The 12864-nt window shown below is 35.9% G+C and overlaps 1 protein-coding gene across 1 annotated transcript; it reads right to left on the bottom strand.

Annotated features, from left to right (window-relative positions):
* Positions 1-2172: 2172 nt before the first annotated feature.
* On the bottom strand, positions 2173-11931 carry LOC121376458 (protein mago nashi homolog). Its single transcript, XM_041504332.1, has 5 exons — positions 11814-11931; positions 6261-6319; positions 4709-4819; positions 3570-3652; positions 2173-2361 (listed from the first exon to the last, which is right to left on the bottom strand). The coding sequence occupies exons 1-5, from the start codon at positions 11908-11910 to the stop codon at positions 2262-2264; spliced, it is 450 nt and encodes a 149-aa protein (XP_041360266.1). The 5' UTR covers positions 11911-11931; the 3' UTR covers positions 2173-2261.
* Between the last annotated feature and the right edge of the window lie 933 nt (positions 11932-12864).

Genomic DNA, 12864 nt, shown 5'->3' with positions numbered 1-12864 from the left:
CACCCCCCGTTACATATTAAAGATATTTTCCTGTTTACACTATCAGTAGGCCTATATGTGTTTAACATGTTGTCGTCGCAATGTTAATATTAGCCCAAATCAGATTTTACCTTCCAATAATGTCGTACGTACAAATTACGAAATAGTGTGAAATGTAGCTGCAACTGCTGAAAACTGAGGGGTGTTGCTTTAAAGTAAAAACAAAAACGAAAAAACCCAAAACAACAACAACAAAAAAGTCTTTAAAAAAGTGCACATCTCGAAAACTAGTGTTAACGGCTTAAAATATTGGATTATATTAGTAATTTCAGCAGGATGTTGCTCAGTGGTAGAACACTTTCCTGACGTGTGATAGGGAGTCCCGGACAGATTCAAGGTTGTGTGGAAGGTAGAGCACCGGTGTAAGGGCGAATTAATAACTTGAGTGCCAAAATCATGGTAAGAGGTGGGGGGAGGGGGGGGGGAGCTAATCAGCGCCTTCTCCTGATGAAGTGGACTGGTTACCGGTTGTTACACCAGACTGGGAAAATGCATATAAATAATCCCTTAATTTTGGTTTTGTAGACGCTCGTGTGGCAGAAATAGGTTTCCTCTCTTTCTCAACCAAGTATCTGTATGATATAGACATTAACTTGATGTCCTCGACTGTAATTTGTTCTGCGTGATAGCAGTGATTTCAGCTGCCATACTTATGACTTAAGAAAAAACTGTTAGAGCGTGTTTAATTTATTGAACATCAGCTATTGGATCTCAAACATCACATAATTGTGACATAATTATAGTCTTTGAGCAAACCTGTATTATTTTTCCAAAATCGCTGGTAGCGATATTTAACAAACATTCTGAGAGTACTGCTAAAGTACAGGTCCCCTACTGGGCCCCAACAAACCTGTATTATTTTTCCAAAATAGCTGGTAGCGATATTTAACAAACATTCTGAGAGTACTGCTTAAGTACAGGTCCCCTAATGGGCCCCAACAAATTTTCTCATTTCCTAAGTTCAAGGGCCATAACTCTTAACAAAAATGGGTAAATTGAAATAAAAGTCAATCTGTAACAGTACATGATAAAGCTATACACAAAATACCTCAAGACATTTTGAAAATTAAAAAAAAAACCTATATGTGGGACAGACGGACAACAGACAGGATGGAGATGAAACCTAGTCCCCTCCAGTTGGACCGGTATGCGACTAATATGCACTTTCTCACAGACGGGACGGAGATGAAACCTATAGTCCCCTCCAGTTGGACCGCTATGTGACTAATATGCACAACCTATAGTCCCCTCCAGTTGGACCGGTATGCGACTAATATGCACTTTCTCACAGACGGGACAGAGATGAAACCTATAGTCCCCTCCAGTTGGACCGCTATGTGACTAATATGCACTTTCTCACAGACGGGACGGAGATGAAACCTAAAGTCCCCTCCAGTTGGACCGCTATGTGACTAATATGCACTTTCTCACAGACGGGACGGAGATGAAACCTATAGTCCCCTCCAGTTGGACCGGTATGTGACTAATATGCACTTTCTCACAGACGGGACGGAGATGAAACCTATAGTCCCCTCCAGTAGGACCGCTATGTGACTAATATGCACTTTCTCACAGACGGGACGGAGATGAAACCTATAGTCCCCTCCAGTTGGACCGGTATGTGACTAATATGCACTTTCTCACAGACGGGACGGAGATGAAACCTATAGTCCCCTCCAGTTGGACCGGTATGTGACTAATATGCACTTTCTCACAGACGGGACGGAGATGAAATCCATAGTCCCCTCCAGTTGGACCGGTATGTGACTAATATGCACTTTCTCACAGATAGGATGGCCCTTAACAAGACTAGTCGTAGGGCACTGGTTGGCACATGATAAAACGCCAGAGATCAATTCTTTGACCAAAGCACTTTTGGTATTTAGATCAAAGTTGATGCTGTCATCACCACCACCACCACCATAAAAATAATACCTGTATCTTGCCTTTTTACATTGTAAATGTGAGACAAAAAAAAATTAAATTTATAAACTCATTATCACAAAAACACTGCTGATCTAGTACCAACACAACTTCTTCATTCTTTGAGAATCTTCATGGAACACAATATGCAGTCACAACTGCTTGGAAACATATTTCAAATAGAAGCATTTCAAATATCCATAAAAAGGATTCCTTTTTTAAAAGTCTTTATTTCCAAATGACCAATGTGATGATAAAAGCTATGAGACATGATAAAAACAGTGTGACAAATGTTTGTTTTAAATAGGTTTGATCTTGAAGTGCAAGCCGATGAGGGAAAACACAAGACATTTGAGATCCTGCACCAGGTAGTAGAACGTCCTCAGTCCTTCGGGGTCTCTACAAACAAGAAAAACAGTTAAAACTAGATTTAATCCAAACACGCACAAAATAAATGATTGATTGAATGAATGAACAAACATTTTTAAAATATGCTTTTTTTTGTGATAGTATCTTTGACTAATTAGTAACAATCATAATTAACAAGAATTTTGACAGTAGTGCTAAAGCAATACATGTCCCCTTTTGAGCGAAATAAATCTCCCACGTTCAAGGACCATAACTCTGTCAATCATGGATAAATTCCATTTTTGATAGTTATGGCTCTTGAATAAATTCCCATGAAAAGTCAAACTTGATCTGGCAATAAAAAGAAAACTATGTGGGACAAGACGAAATCTATCATCCCCTCCGTTGGTACCGGCAGGTAAATAATAACATCTTTTAAAATAAACCTTATATTTAAAAAAGAATCGTTTAAATCAAGTACATGTAACGCAGTTCAGTCATATAACAAGTGTTCACCTTGCAGTTAATTTCTAATAAAACAGTAAAAACAATAATTAAAATAGTAATGTGAATTCCTGTTCATATTGGCAAACATGTATTGGTAACCTGTATCCTTGAAAAGTACTTTGTTGAACATAAATTTTCAAAACCAATGACTGAATCAGTACAAATAACACTGAAAACGATGAAACTTGATTTAGAATAGCCAACTGTATCCATACACAGAGGTGCAGACAGCATTCCACTGCTCGCCAAATGCGAGTAAAAATTCTGACAGATGAGTTAAACAATACAACTACTAGTCCAATGGGTGATCTGGTTTTGTTAATCAAGGTTTCGGGTGTGTGTGTCTTTTTGTTATTTCGTTTGCCATGTGATATTGATCACTTGGCCAACCAAGTGTTATTAATAATGTTTTTGTAAAATTCATATTGATCATTTGAAATGTATATTATAATATTGTTAAACAATACTATTTTGGTCTATGGGCTGGCAAACTAGTAGAAATACTGGCGGGCTTGTTTATTTTTGTTGGTTCTGGCCCGGAGTCCTAGTGAAATATTTTTGATTTCTGCAACCCTGCATACACAATCAAATCTAAAATTATTTTGTATCTGTGCCAATATTGGACAAAGCCAGGGTTACGTTAACTATGCTTTGAACAACTTGGCCCAGATGCTATATATTACTCTAACCTCATGCAAATGAAAAAAAAAATCATTTAAAAAATAATAATAATAATAAAACTTCAGACTTACTTGCTTTGGTTTACATCAACTAATGATCCTATCTTCGACGTAGTGAATGAAATGTGTTCATCTCCAATCACAATTTCAAGTTCCTGAAAGAGTATATAGGAATATTTACAAATTTAATGCTAAATCTTGAATACATAACATTCTGATTTCTAACATCTTATACAATGATTTTAAGGACATATTTCATCTAGGCTAAACAAATTATTTAAAACTATGATCAATTTTCTTGTTAATTGATTTGTATTTTAGGGTCACAAAACCCTTTGAAAATAACTGGTACACTGCTACCATTTGAAAAATAAAGAATGATTGAGAGAAACAATGAAAGAAGTTTCAACAGGAAAAAAAAGAAAAAAGTAATAAAATAAAGCAAAAACAAGCATTACATATTATCCTACCAGGCACAGCAAATTTTCATATCTCCTGAGTAAAAATAATAGGCCAATCCCCGCAAAAGTCAACCCTGATCTATAATTCTAAAGACACTGTGAAAGAGAAAGTCTGGAATACAAAATGTTGGACAGACAGGTGAACAAATACAATACCGGCCTAGAATCCTGTCCTGTTGGATTTGTAGAGAAAACTTTGAACAGAAAGCGGAGGACTCATTCTCTGTCGGTGCGTTCCGACCAGACTGACATCCCCAGGGGATTCTCTGTCGGGACGTTCTGACCAGACTGACATCCCTAGGGGATTCTCTGTCGGGACGTTCCGACCAGACTGACATCCCCAGGGGATTCTCTGTCGGTGATTTCCGACCAGACTGACATCCCCAGGGGATTCTCTGTCGGGACGTTCCGACCAGACTGACATCTCTAGGGGATTCTCTGTCGGGACGTTCCGACCAGACTGACACCCCTAGGGGATTCTCTGTCGGGACGTTTCGACCAGACTGACACCCCTAGGGGATTCTCTGTCGGGACGTTCCGACCAGACTGACACCCCTAGGGGATTCTCTGTAAGGACGTTCTGACCAGACTGACATCCCTAGGGGATTCTGTCGGGGTGTTCGGACCAGACTAACATCCCTAGGGGACTCTCTGTCGGGATATTCGGACCATACTAACATCCCTAGGGGGATATACCACTGCATGAAGTCAGGATAAGTAAAATACACAAATACATATAAATAGTTAAACCTGTCTGCCAACTCTGTCAGGCGAGGGCCATAAGTTATCATCTTCTTGCATAATCTCTGCATCTTCAATTATTCTCTTCAGTTCTTCCATAACTGACTTGTGCACAAAAGCCTAAAAGTAAAACACACAAATAAAGAATCAATAGTTAAATATTGACTAAATATATAAATTCAGTTCATGTATTTATTATTTTAACAATATATGCAAATTATCAGGCACAATGTATCCATAAACAGAAGACTCCACTGGATCCAGGTGGAATGGCACGCACTAGCTGAGACAGATTTCCCTTGACTTATCTTTCTTGACATAAAAATAAATAAAATTGTAATCCGAACTCAAAAGTTCACGGAACTAAAGGAGCGTTTCAACACACCCAGGAAGTACATCAATAGAAAGTGTGGCACCTCACATCTAATCTAGCTGCAAGAAAATGGGGGGTCACGTATCATTTAAGAGATTTAATTTATGTTTTTAATAGCAACTGTCATTTTTGCTGAAAATTGCAGTTCCATTTTTGGGGGTACCACGCATTAGTTTCAACCTCTGGTATATACTGCATAACAACTGTATAACAAATAAAAGTGTATTTATTTATTGTCAATGGATAATAGTATTTGCACAAATAATCAATGTCACATATTACTACCAATCACACCCACAGCTGCTTTTACTCCATAAATATTTGACGGTGCATGTCGAACCTTGACACGGTACTCTCTTCTTTGGTACTATGCAACCTAAAATATGTACATCTTCAGCTGATTACCTGGTCAAATGGCTAGAAGAGTTTAAAAACAATGCTTGATAAAGTTCACTACTAGATTAAAACATTACTTAAACAGAGTCTTAACTATTTTCTTCAGCTGACATTTATGTTTGTTTTCATTTATTTTATGTAAAGAAACATACTGAACAGGGGTTAAAGTTAAAATTGGCAAACAATCAGTTACTCATCAATGTATGCCTACATTCACCAATATGCATGTCTGTCCTGGGCACATCCTCAAAATATTTTGGGACATTGACAAATAACGTTTTCAATATGCAAATCCATAGTCAATTCTGGTGAACATGACAATATGTCCATATTCCAGGGATGTGAGAGGGGCTGGAACAAAAAAGCTTACTGCAGCCACGGGCCACTCAAGTGTGCCTGAAGGAAAATTATTGTTTGCAATCCCTGGAACTGCCAAAAATTGATTCAATGCTAACAAATTTAAACTGGTTATAACTTATAATATAAGGCACACATCATAAACTTGAAACCGTGAAAACACACAAATGTATCTTGTATTGAACATCATGTTTTGGGGTGGGTTTTTTAGACGAAAAAGAAAAGCATATTTAAGCATTTCCGCGTAGCTCTGACATCCCTGAATTATTCCTAGTAATTATAATCTTTCCCAAGTTCCTAAATACAGAAACTGATTGATAACTAAAAGTTGCTTGGTTGATGCAAACCAATTAAAAACTGATCTTCAATGATAAAATTTCAACACATTCCCAACATTACACATACATAAAAAATGCAGAAATATTAAACACAAACCTCTTTTCTGATCATTGTGTCATTTTTGTAGTTTGAGTTATTTGCATAACGTAATTTTCCTGAAAAAATAAAGAAAATAATTGAGTTATTTAAATTACAAGTTAAAATTTATTAGTAAATTTGCAAAAATCTACAGCAATAATGAAATCAGACATCCAAATTTATTAAAGTATGTATACATGAGTAATTATTGTAAACAGACATGTACATAAAGATACCAGTATGTAATAATTTACAATAAACACAGGTGTTTAGATACATCTATAACTCCTAACTCCATTCCTGGTCCAACAGGACGGCATCCAAGAATATCTCCCAACTCGTGGTGATGTTGACCAGCAAAAAAGAATCTGGATCGTTTGGCCCTAAAACAATTTCGAACATTGCGTTGTTTCGCCCTTAGTCCTGTTCACCCAGGGTTGGTTCACCCTAAATCTCATTTGTACTGAGTCGTTTCGCCCCCCAAAATAAATATATTTATTATAGTTTTGAAGTATTTTTTTTCCTTCTGTTTATTAATTATTCATTACCAAATATTAATTATTTATGTGAATACATTGTTTGTATATTATCTAAGGCCTGTACGTATTTTGTGTATATGGTTTGAGTAAATGACATTGGAAATAAACAAAATTATAATATTATGTAAAAATCAATGGATATAGGACAAATCAATGAATAAATGTACTTTATTAATAAAATAAAAATTAGAGTGAAACGACTCGGTCGGAGGCACAAATCAACCCTGCTCAAAACAACTCGGGTGAACTAGTAACAAGGGCGAAACGACCTATTACCTGGCAAAAACAACATCGGTCAGAATGGCAGTATTTCAACACCTGTACTGGTTAAATTAAGTAAGCTTTTTATACCCAGAATTATTACTACAAGTTTGTTATTATTATTTAAAGGGGTCATAATTCTACGAAACAATTTATTAGAATTAAGACTAATTTTTTTCTTCTTAAAATTTCAATATATTTAGCCCTATATTATTATTTTATATAATGGACATCCCCCCCCACCCCATCTGATATAATTGGAATTAAAAATATGAACACCAATCAGTACAGAAATTATAGTTTTTGGACAGTTTCTTCTTTCTGTTCATCATTATCTGATAGGCCAAACTATCAATAATGAATATTAATATAAACTGTTGATGGATGACAATAGCAAAAATCTCAACGACAATTGATTTGAATTCCTCCAACCCAAGTTTTATCTTCCACATATATCTTTATTAATTATATCTTTCACTGGAGAAATGTTGGTTTATATATTCCAATTCATGTTTGGATACCTGTATCTGCCAAGGAATAAACTTAAGATTTTAGCAGCACATTGTAGTTGAACAATTCTTTGACACAATATTTATTTGTATTTGTACACCAGTTTGGATTCACAAAATGGAACATTAATTTTTGGTACAAATACAATATTCTTTAAATTGGTGGATTATCAATAATTCATTGTTTGGTCAAAACATAGGAGCATAGAATTAATTGATAATAGTATTTTTTTTATCTACATAGATCCATGTTAAATATTCAAACATGCTCCCCCGAATGTCCAGTTTCTCCGTTTCCGATTCTTGATGATGAAAGCAAAAATATTGGAACTAACAGTAATTTCTTTTAGGTACATGTGCATTATCTAGTCAGTTTTGCCAATTTCTCTACATAGAGAGATATAATAGTATTAATACAGTTTTAATCGTTACTCAGTTTAACCTGTCATCTTGAATGTCACGTCTGGCTCCGACTGAAAAAACCCTTATTTGGTGCCAAATTTGTCACGTGATCAGAACGGTCACTCTATCTTTTGTTTCCACTAAGTGTCATCTGATATTTTGTCCTCAGTTACATATATATAATTGATTGTAACTGACGATTTTTACTTTATGTCATTTCTGTCATTCTGTTTATTCAGCAGTTCTTATGACATATTGTAAACTTTTCATTTTGGGGGATATCACCGCTTATAAAATCAACGGAAGTGGTAGTGTTTAGCATTAAAATCATTCATCTTGAGTGCCAAATAATATATACACCGCCACTGTAAAAACGAAACTACTTTTTATCAGTTGGCAATATTTTATCACAGCGATCGATTCATTCGATGAAGGTGGGAATAACAAAAAATGATTTCTTGAAATCTTTATTAAAATAATAATATTAAAACTTTGATCGGTTCAGCAAAACCGGAACTGCCAATGAATATCAGACTGATAACATCTTCGGTTCAATTAAAAGACGAGTCTGCTTGTATTTAGTATAAAATTTTTGTAATCAAAATAAGAAGTATGTCTTTCCACAAAGTCTATCAACACACAACAACATGGCAACCACCAAGCTCTCACCCCCCCCCCCCCCCCCCAATTTTGTTGTTGTGTTTTTGCTTTTTTTTTTTTTTTTTTTGAAGGGTGTGGTGCTGCGTGGCCGCCCTCCTTTAATTTTCCTCCAGCGAGAACACCGATACTAATTATGATATGAAAAAAGGCAAAGTAGTATTTTCATATGCAGTATATTTTAGATATGATGTCCTGATACCTAATTTTTTAATTTGACATAACAGTAATGAAATATTACCAAAAAACAAATGTCATGTTCTGGCTTACAAAAATATTTTTTTCAAATAAAACCATCATTAAAACCCACAAAACATAAGTAAATTGGCAATAAAAGTATATTTGTATGTGCTTAAAGGAAACATGACACGAGACCATATTATAGCTCATTTTAAAAGAAAAATGATATAAAAATAATATACAAATAACTTTATAACAATAAAATACGTGTAGTTAACTTAAAATGAAGAAATTACGCTAATCAGTATCAAAGTACGATTTATGCATATTTCTTCGTGAGCGTTCGGAAAAAAAGGGAAGTGACGTCAGAGCCGCTGTACTCTTCCATTGTTGTTAACTGTTTATATATGGAGTAAGGGGCTTACGATCTTTTCAGTCCAACAGTGCCGTACTGCGCGGCCTTTGGGTGTAAAAATAAACACTTTAAACGATCAGGATTGTCTTTTTATGGTTTTCCAAAGGATTGTATCCGAAGAAAGACGCGTGTATTTTATCGCAAAAGAAAAGATTGGACACCAACACCGCATAGTACTTTGGTGTCAGCCTATTTACAGCCCGGAGCCCGAACGTTACCCGGAGACAAATACAGTACTCGGTTGCGAATGCCGAGGTGTACATTGTACATATTTGGCACAAAGATACACCTCAGCATGATGTATTTATATATGTTAAAACAAAAATGTATAATTTTTTATTTATTTATTTTTTTGGAAAAAAAAAGATTTTTCATGTTAGGGCTGTAGGCCTACATAACAAAATCTGTATTCACCGTCCGAAGAAGGAAACGTCAATAAGTAATTAAATATGGCATATACAAACATGGGATTTGGCATGAGGATACATCTCAGTACGATGTATTTAAATATGTTTTTAAAAAACGTGTAGAAAACAATAATAATTTTAAATAATGTTTTTAATCTTCGGGCGGAATACGTCACAAAAACGTTCCTCATCGCCCGAAGCCCCAAAGCAACACGAAGTTCAATACAAAATAAACCACTACTGTCGGTGTCGAAATAACTATTATGTTTCATCCACGGGCTGACTTGAGAATCGGAGTGTTGTTTTAATTAATTGGTCCTTTCTTTCCGTGGCCTGCACATGTGATTCCTGATTGGCAGGTGTATATTGCAGGGTATCGACCAGGTAAGTGATTACCACGGTCTAGACATACGTACAAAATACGTGCCAGTTTTTTTAAGATCACAGGGTATTGTGGCGTAACCTGTCGCGACTATAGTACAATGTTAATGGACATTATCAGCTGCCCTGCTTCATTACTGTAAATAATGCTGTAAAACCCTTGATTAAGTAGACTTTCCCATCTAAAATTACAAAACTGACCAATTACGTAGTACCAAAGAAAAGAAAATTATCACTTGGGTATCGTGAGTGGTCGTTTTTACTCTAACGCACCCAACCAATAGGCCTAATAATATGCTACTTTTTTTTATGAGAGAAAAATACTATAACCCCATTTCGTTCTATTGATGCAAATAGAAATATATTTAGTTTAAAAGTTGATTATACTCTCAAGTCATTTATGTTGTTTTACAAGCCAGGTTAATTAAAGTGAAGCGCCTTGTCGTAAATTAGAGCGTTTGTTTACACTGCATACAGATTTCATTATGTACAGCCCGAACATAAAAAATGCGATATTTTCTAAAAAAAACTCACCCAAAAATGTTTGTCCTACATTTATATTTTTTACATATTTAAATACATCATATCGAGGTGTATCTTTATGCTAAATATGAACAGTATACACCTCGGCATTAGCATCCGAGTTTTGGTTTTGTCTCCGGGTTACTTTCGGGCTCCGGGCTGTAAATTGGTCGACCGGTCTGGTCTGGCACCATCAGTTTCTCCACCCTCCGACTCGCTATCCGTTTTTTCTTCAGTATCACTGTTGTAAGTAAATGTGTGTCTTTCTTCATTTACTAACAGCTCATATTGATACGGCAAAACGTTTTGCGAACGAACACTCATTGTTTTGGTAAGCTGTGCAAGTCTTAGATTCTTTATGCGTGGTACGGACTAATGCTTTTAAGTGTAAGGCGTCAGATCAAGCGACGCGTCTCTGACGTCACGGACCTCGTGATTGCCCTGCTCATTAAAGATCGGCAATTTCCGCTAAGAGCTTGTATCTGGGGTTCTTTTATGGAGATATTTTAAGTAATTAATTTTTTATAAAAAAAATTTGTAGGTGATTCAATTTATAATTAATTGTACATGGTTGGTGCCAAATATGGTTTACGTGACATGTTTCCTTTAAGGGTGTTAACTTTAAGCTATACTAAAAACTTAGTTTAACAGATCATTTTGAAATTTCCACACCCATGGACCAAATAGCACGGAATGGCCCATAACTCACATGTAACCTGACCAATTGTTTATGTCTTATGTCAAGCACTATAAAAGGCATCAAATCAAATACAGGGTTTCCACAAATGACCCCAGCCCTGGTTATTGAAATTTTGGGAACCACATTTTGGTCCAGGCTGGTGGAAATTATTACTCGTATTACTACTAATACTAGTAAAAGCACTTGTGATGGCTAGTGACTTTCTCAAACGTATGTCGAACACTGTCAAATATTTGAAATAGACATAGATGAAAGTGTGTGTCGGAAGGGGAGGGGGGAGTGTTGTTTAGGGGGATGACCACTCTCCTTCCTCAAGTTCCACTCTCTCCTAAAAGACTTCAGTTGCCAGTCTAGATCTCTCCTTCATAATTTCCTGAACATGCTCGTGGGAAGGGAGGCAGCAACTATTTGCTGTATTTTAATTCTTTCCAAAACATTTAGTTTTCTTTTAATCTTAAATTGGCGTAACAAAAGGAACGTTCTTAGTCGCATGTTCAATGATGTCGATGCTATCATACTAGTTTGATAACTATGAACTGCTAAAACAAAATGATCTATTTATTATATTCGATCATACGAATAAGATAATTAAAATTACCGTCTGGTCTGAACTCAAATTCAAGAAATTCATGGCCAAATTTGCCTTTGTGACCAACATAATACCGCAAATAAAAATCTGAACAGGCTGCAGCCATTGTGTTTATGTCTGTTTTAAAACTCCAACCATCATTTGTTAAGCACCGAAAATAACGAACGCTAAAAGTTTGTTTTGTTTACCGACACCACAAAAGCCCATTGATAAATTAATCATCAGCTATTGAATATGGAAGAAATTTAATGAAGTAAGAAATGTTCATGTTTTATTTAACGATGCACTCAACACATCTATATTTGTGGACATACACCACGAATAATGTCAGAAAAAAATCGCAGCTGCTACCGCCACGCTATTAATTTCATTTATAGTTATTTACGTGCTTATATCCAATTAGATTCAAACACGCCTTCCTGGGCACATACTCAGCTATCTGAGATATATCATCTAGTACAGTGGGTTAGTGAGAGAGAGAAGTTGGTGGAGAGGCCATACACATACTCAATGCCATTATGAGTCGTTAAACTCCCTCTGGGTGGGAGCAGGTACCGGGATGCGAACACAGTACCTACCAGCTTTATATTCGATGGCTTAACAACTATACCACAGTCTGGTAGATCACCATCAAGTGATCTTTTATATGCACCATCTCACAAATAGGATAGTACATACCACGGCCTTTATTATACCAGATATGGAGCATTGGCTAGAACAAGAAATAGTCCAATATGGGACCACCAACGACAATCGATTGTCCTACAGGCGAGTGCTTTATCACTGGACTACATCCCACCCCCGCTGGACATAGCTTATTAGGAAACTGTTTTTGTCTGTTTGTTGTTGTTGTTTTATAGAGGGAGGAATTTTTTTTTTTTTTTTTTTTTTTTTTAAGACAAGGAAATATTAATAGTTAAACTAGACAAACCAGGATGGGCATTACAAACATTGTTTGTTGTCAAGTTGACATGTTAATTTTATTAATTGTATGCATTTGTATAATTAATCGACAGCTTGCTTAAATTCAATTGTTTGCTTGCTTAATTGATGGATTATG

Source organism: Gigantopelta aegis, chromosome 6 (genome assembly GCF_016097555.1).
Source record: "Gigantopelta aegis isolate Gae_Host chromosome 6, Gae_host_genome, whole genome shotgun sequence".
Lineage (NCBI taxonomy): Eukaryota > Metazoa > Mollusca > Gastropoda > Neomphalida > Peltospiridae > Gigantopelta > Gigantopelta aegis.
This window is presented reverse-complemented; position numbering and strand designations above follow the sequence as displayed.

Excerpts from the sequence above, each read along its gene's own strand:
- LOC121376458 (XM_041504332.1), bottom strand. The coding sequence starts at position 11,910 with ATGGCTGCAGCCTGTTCAGATTTTTATTTGCGGTATTATGTTGGTCAC. Across the intron at positions 6,320-11,813 it reads ATTTGAGTTCAGACCAGACG|GAAAATTACGTTATGCAAAT; the intron begins GTAATTTTAATT and ends TTATTTTTTCAG. Across the intron at positions 4,820-6,260 it reads ACACAATGATCAGAAAAGAG|GCTTTTGTGCACAAGTCAGT; the intron begins GTTTGTGTTTAA and ends TTTTACTTTTAG.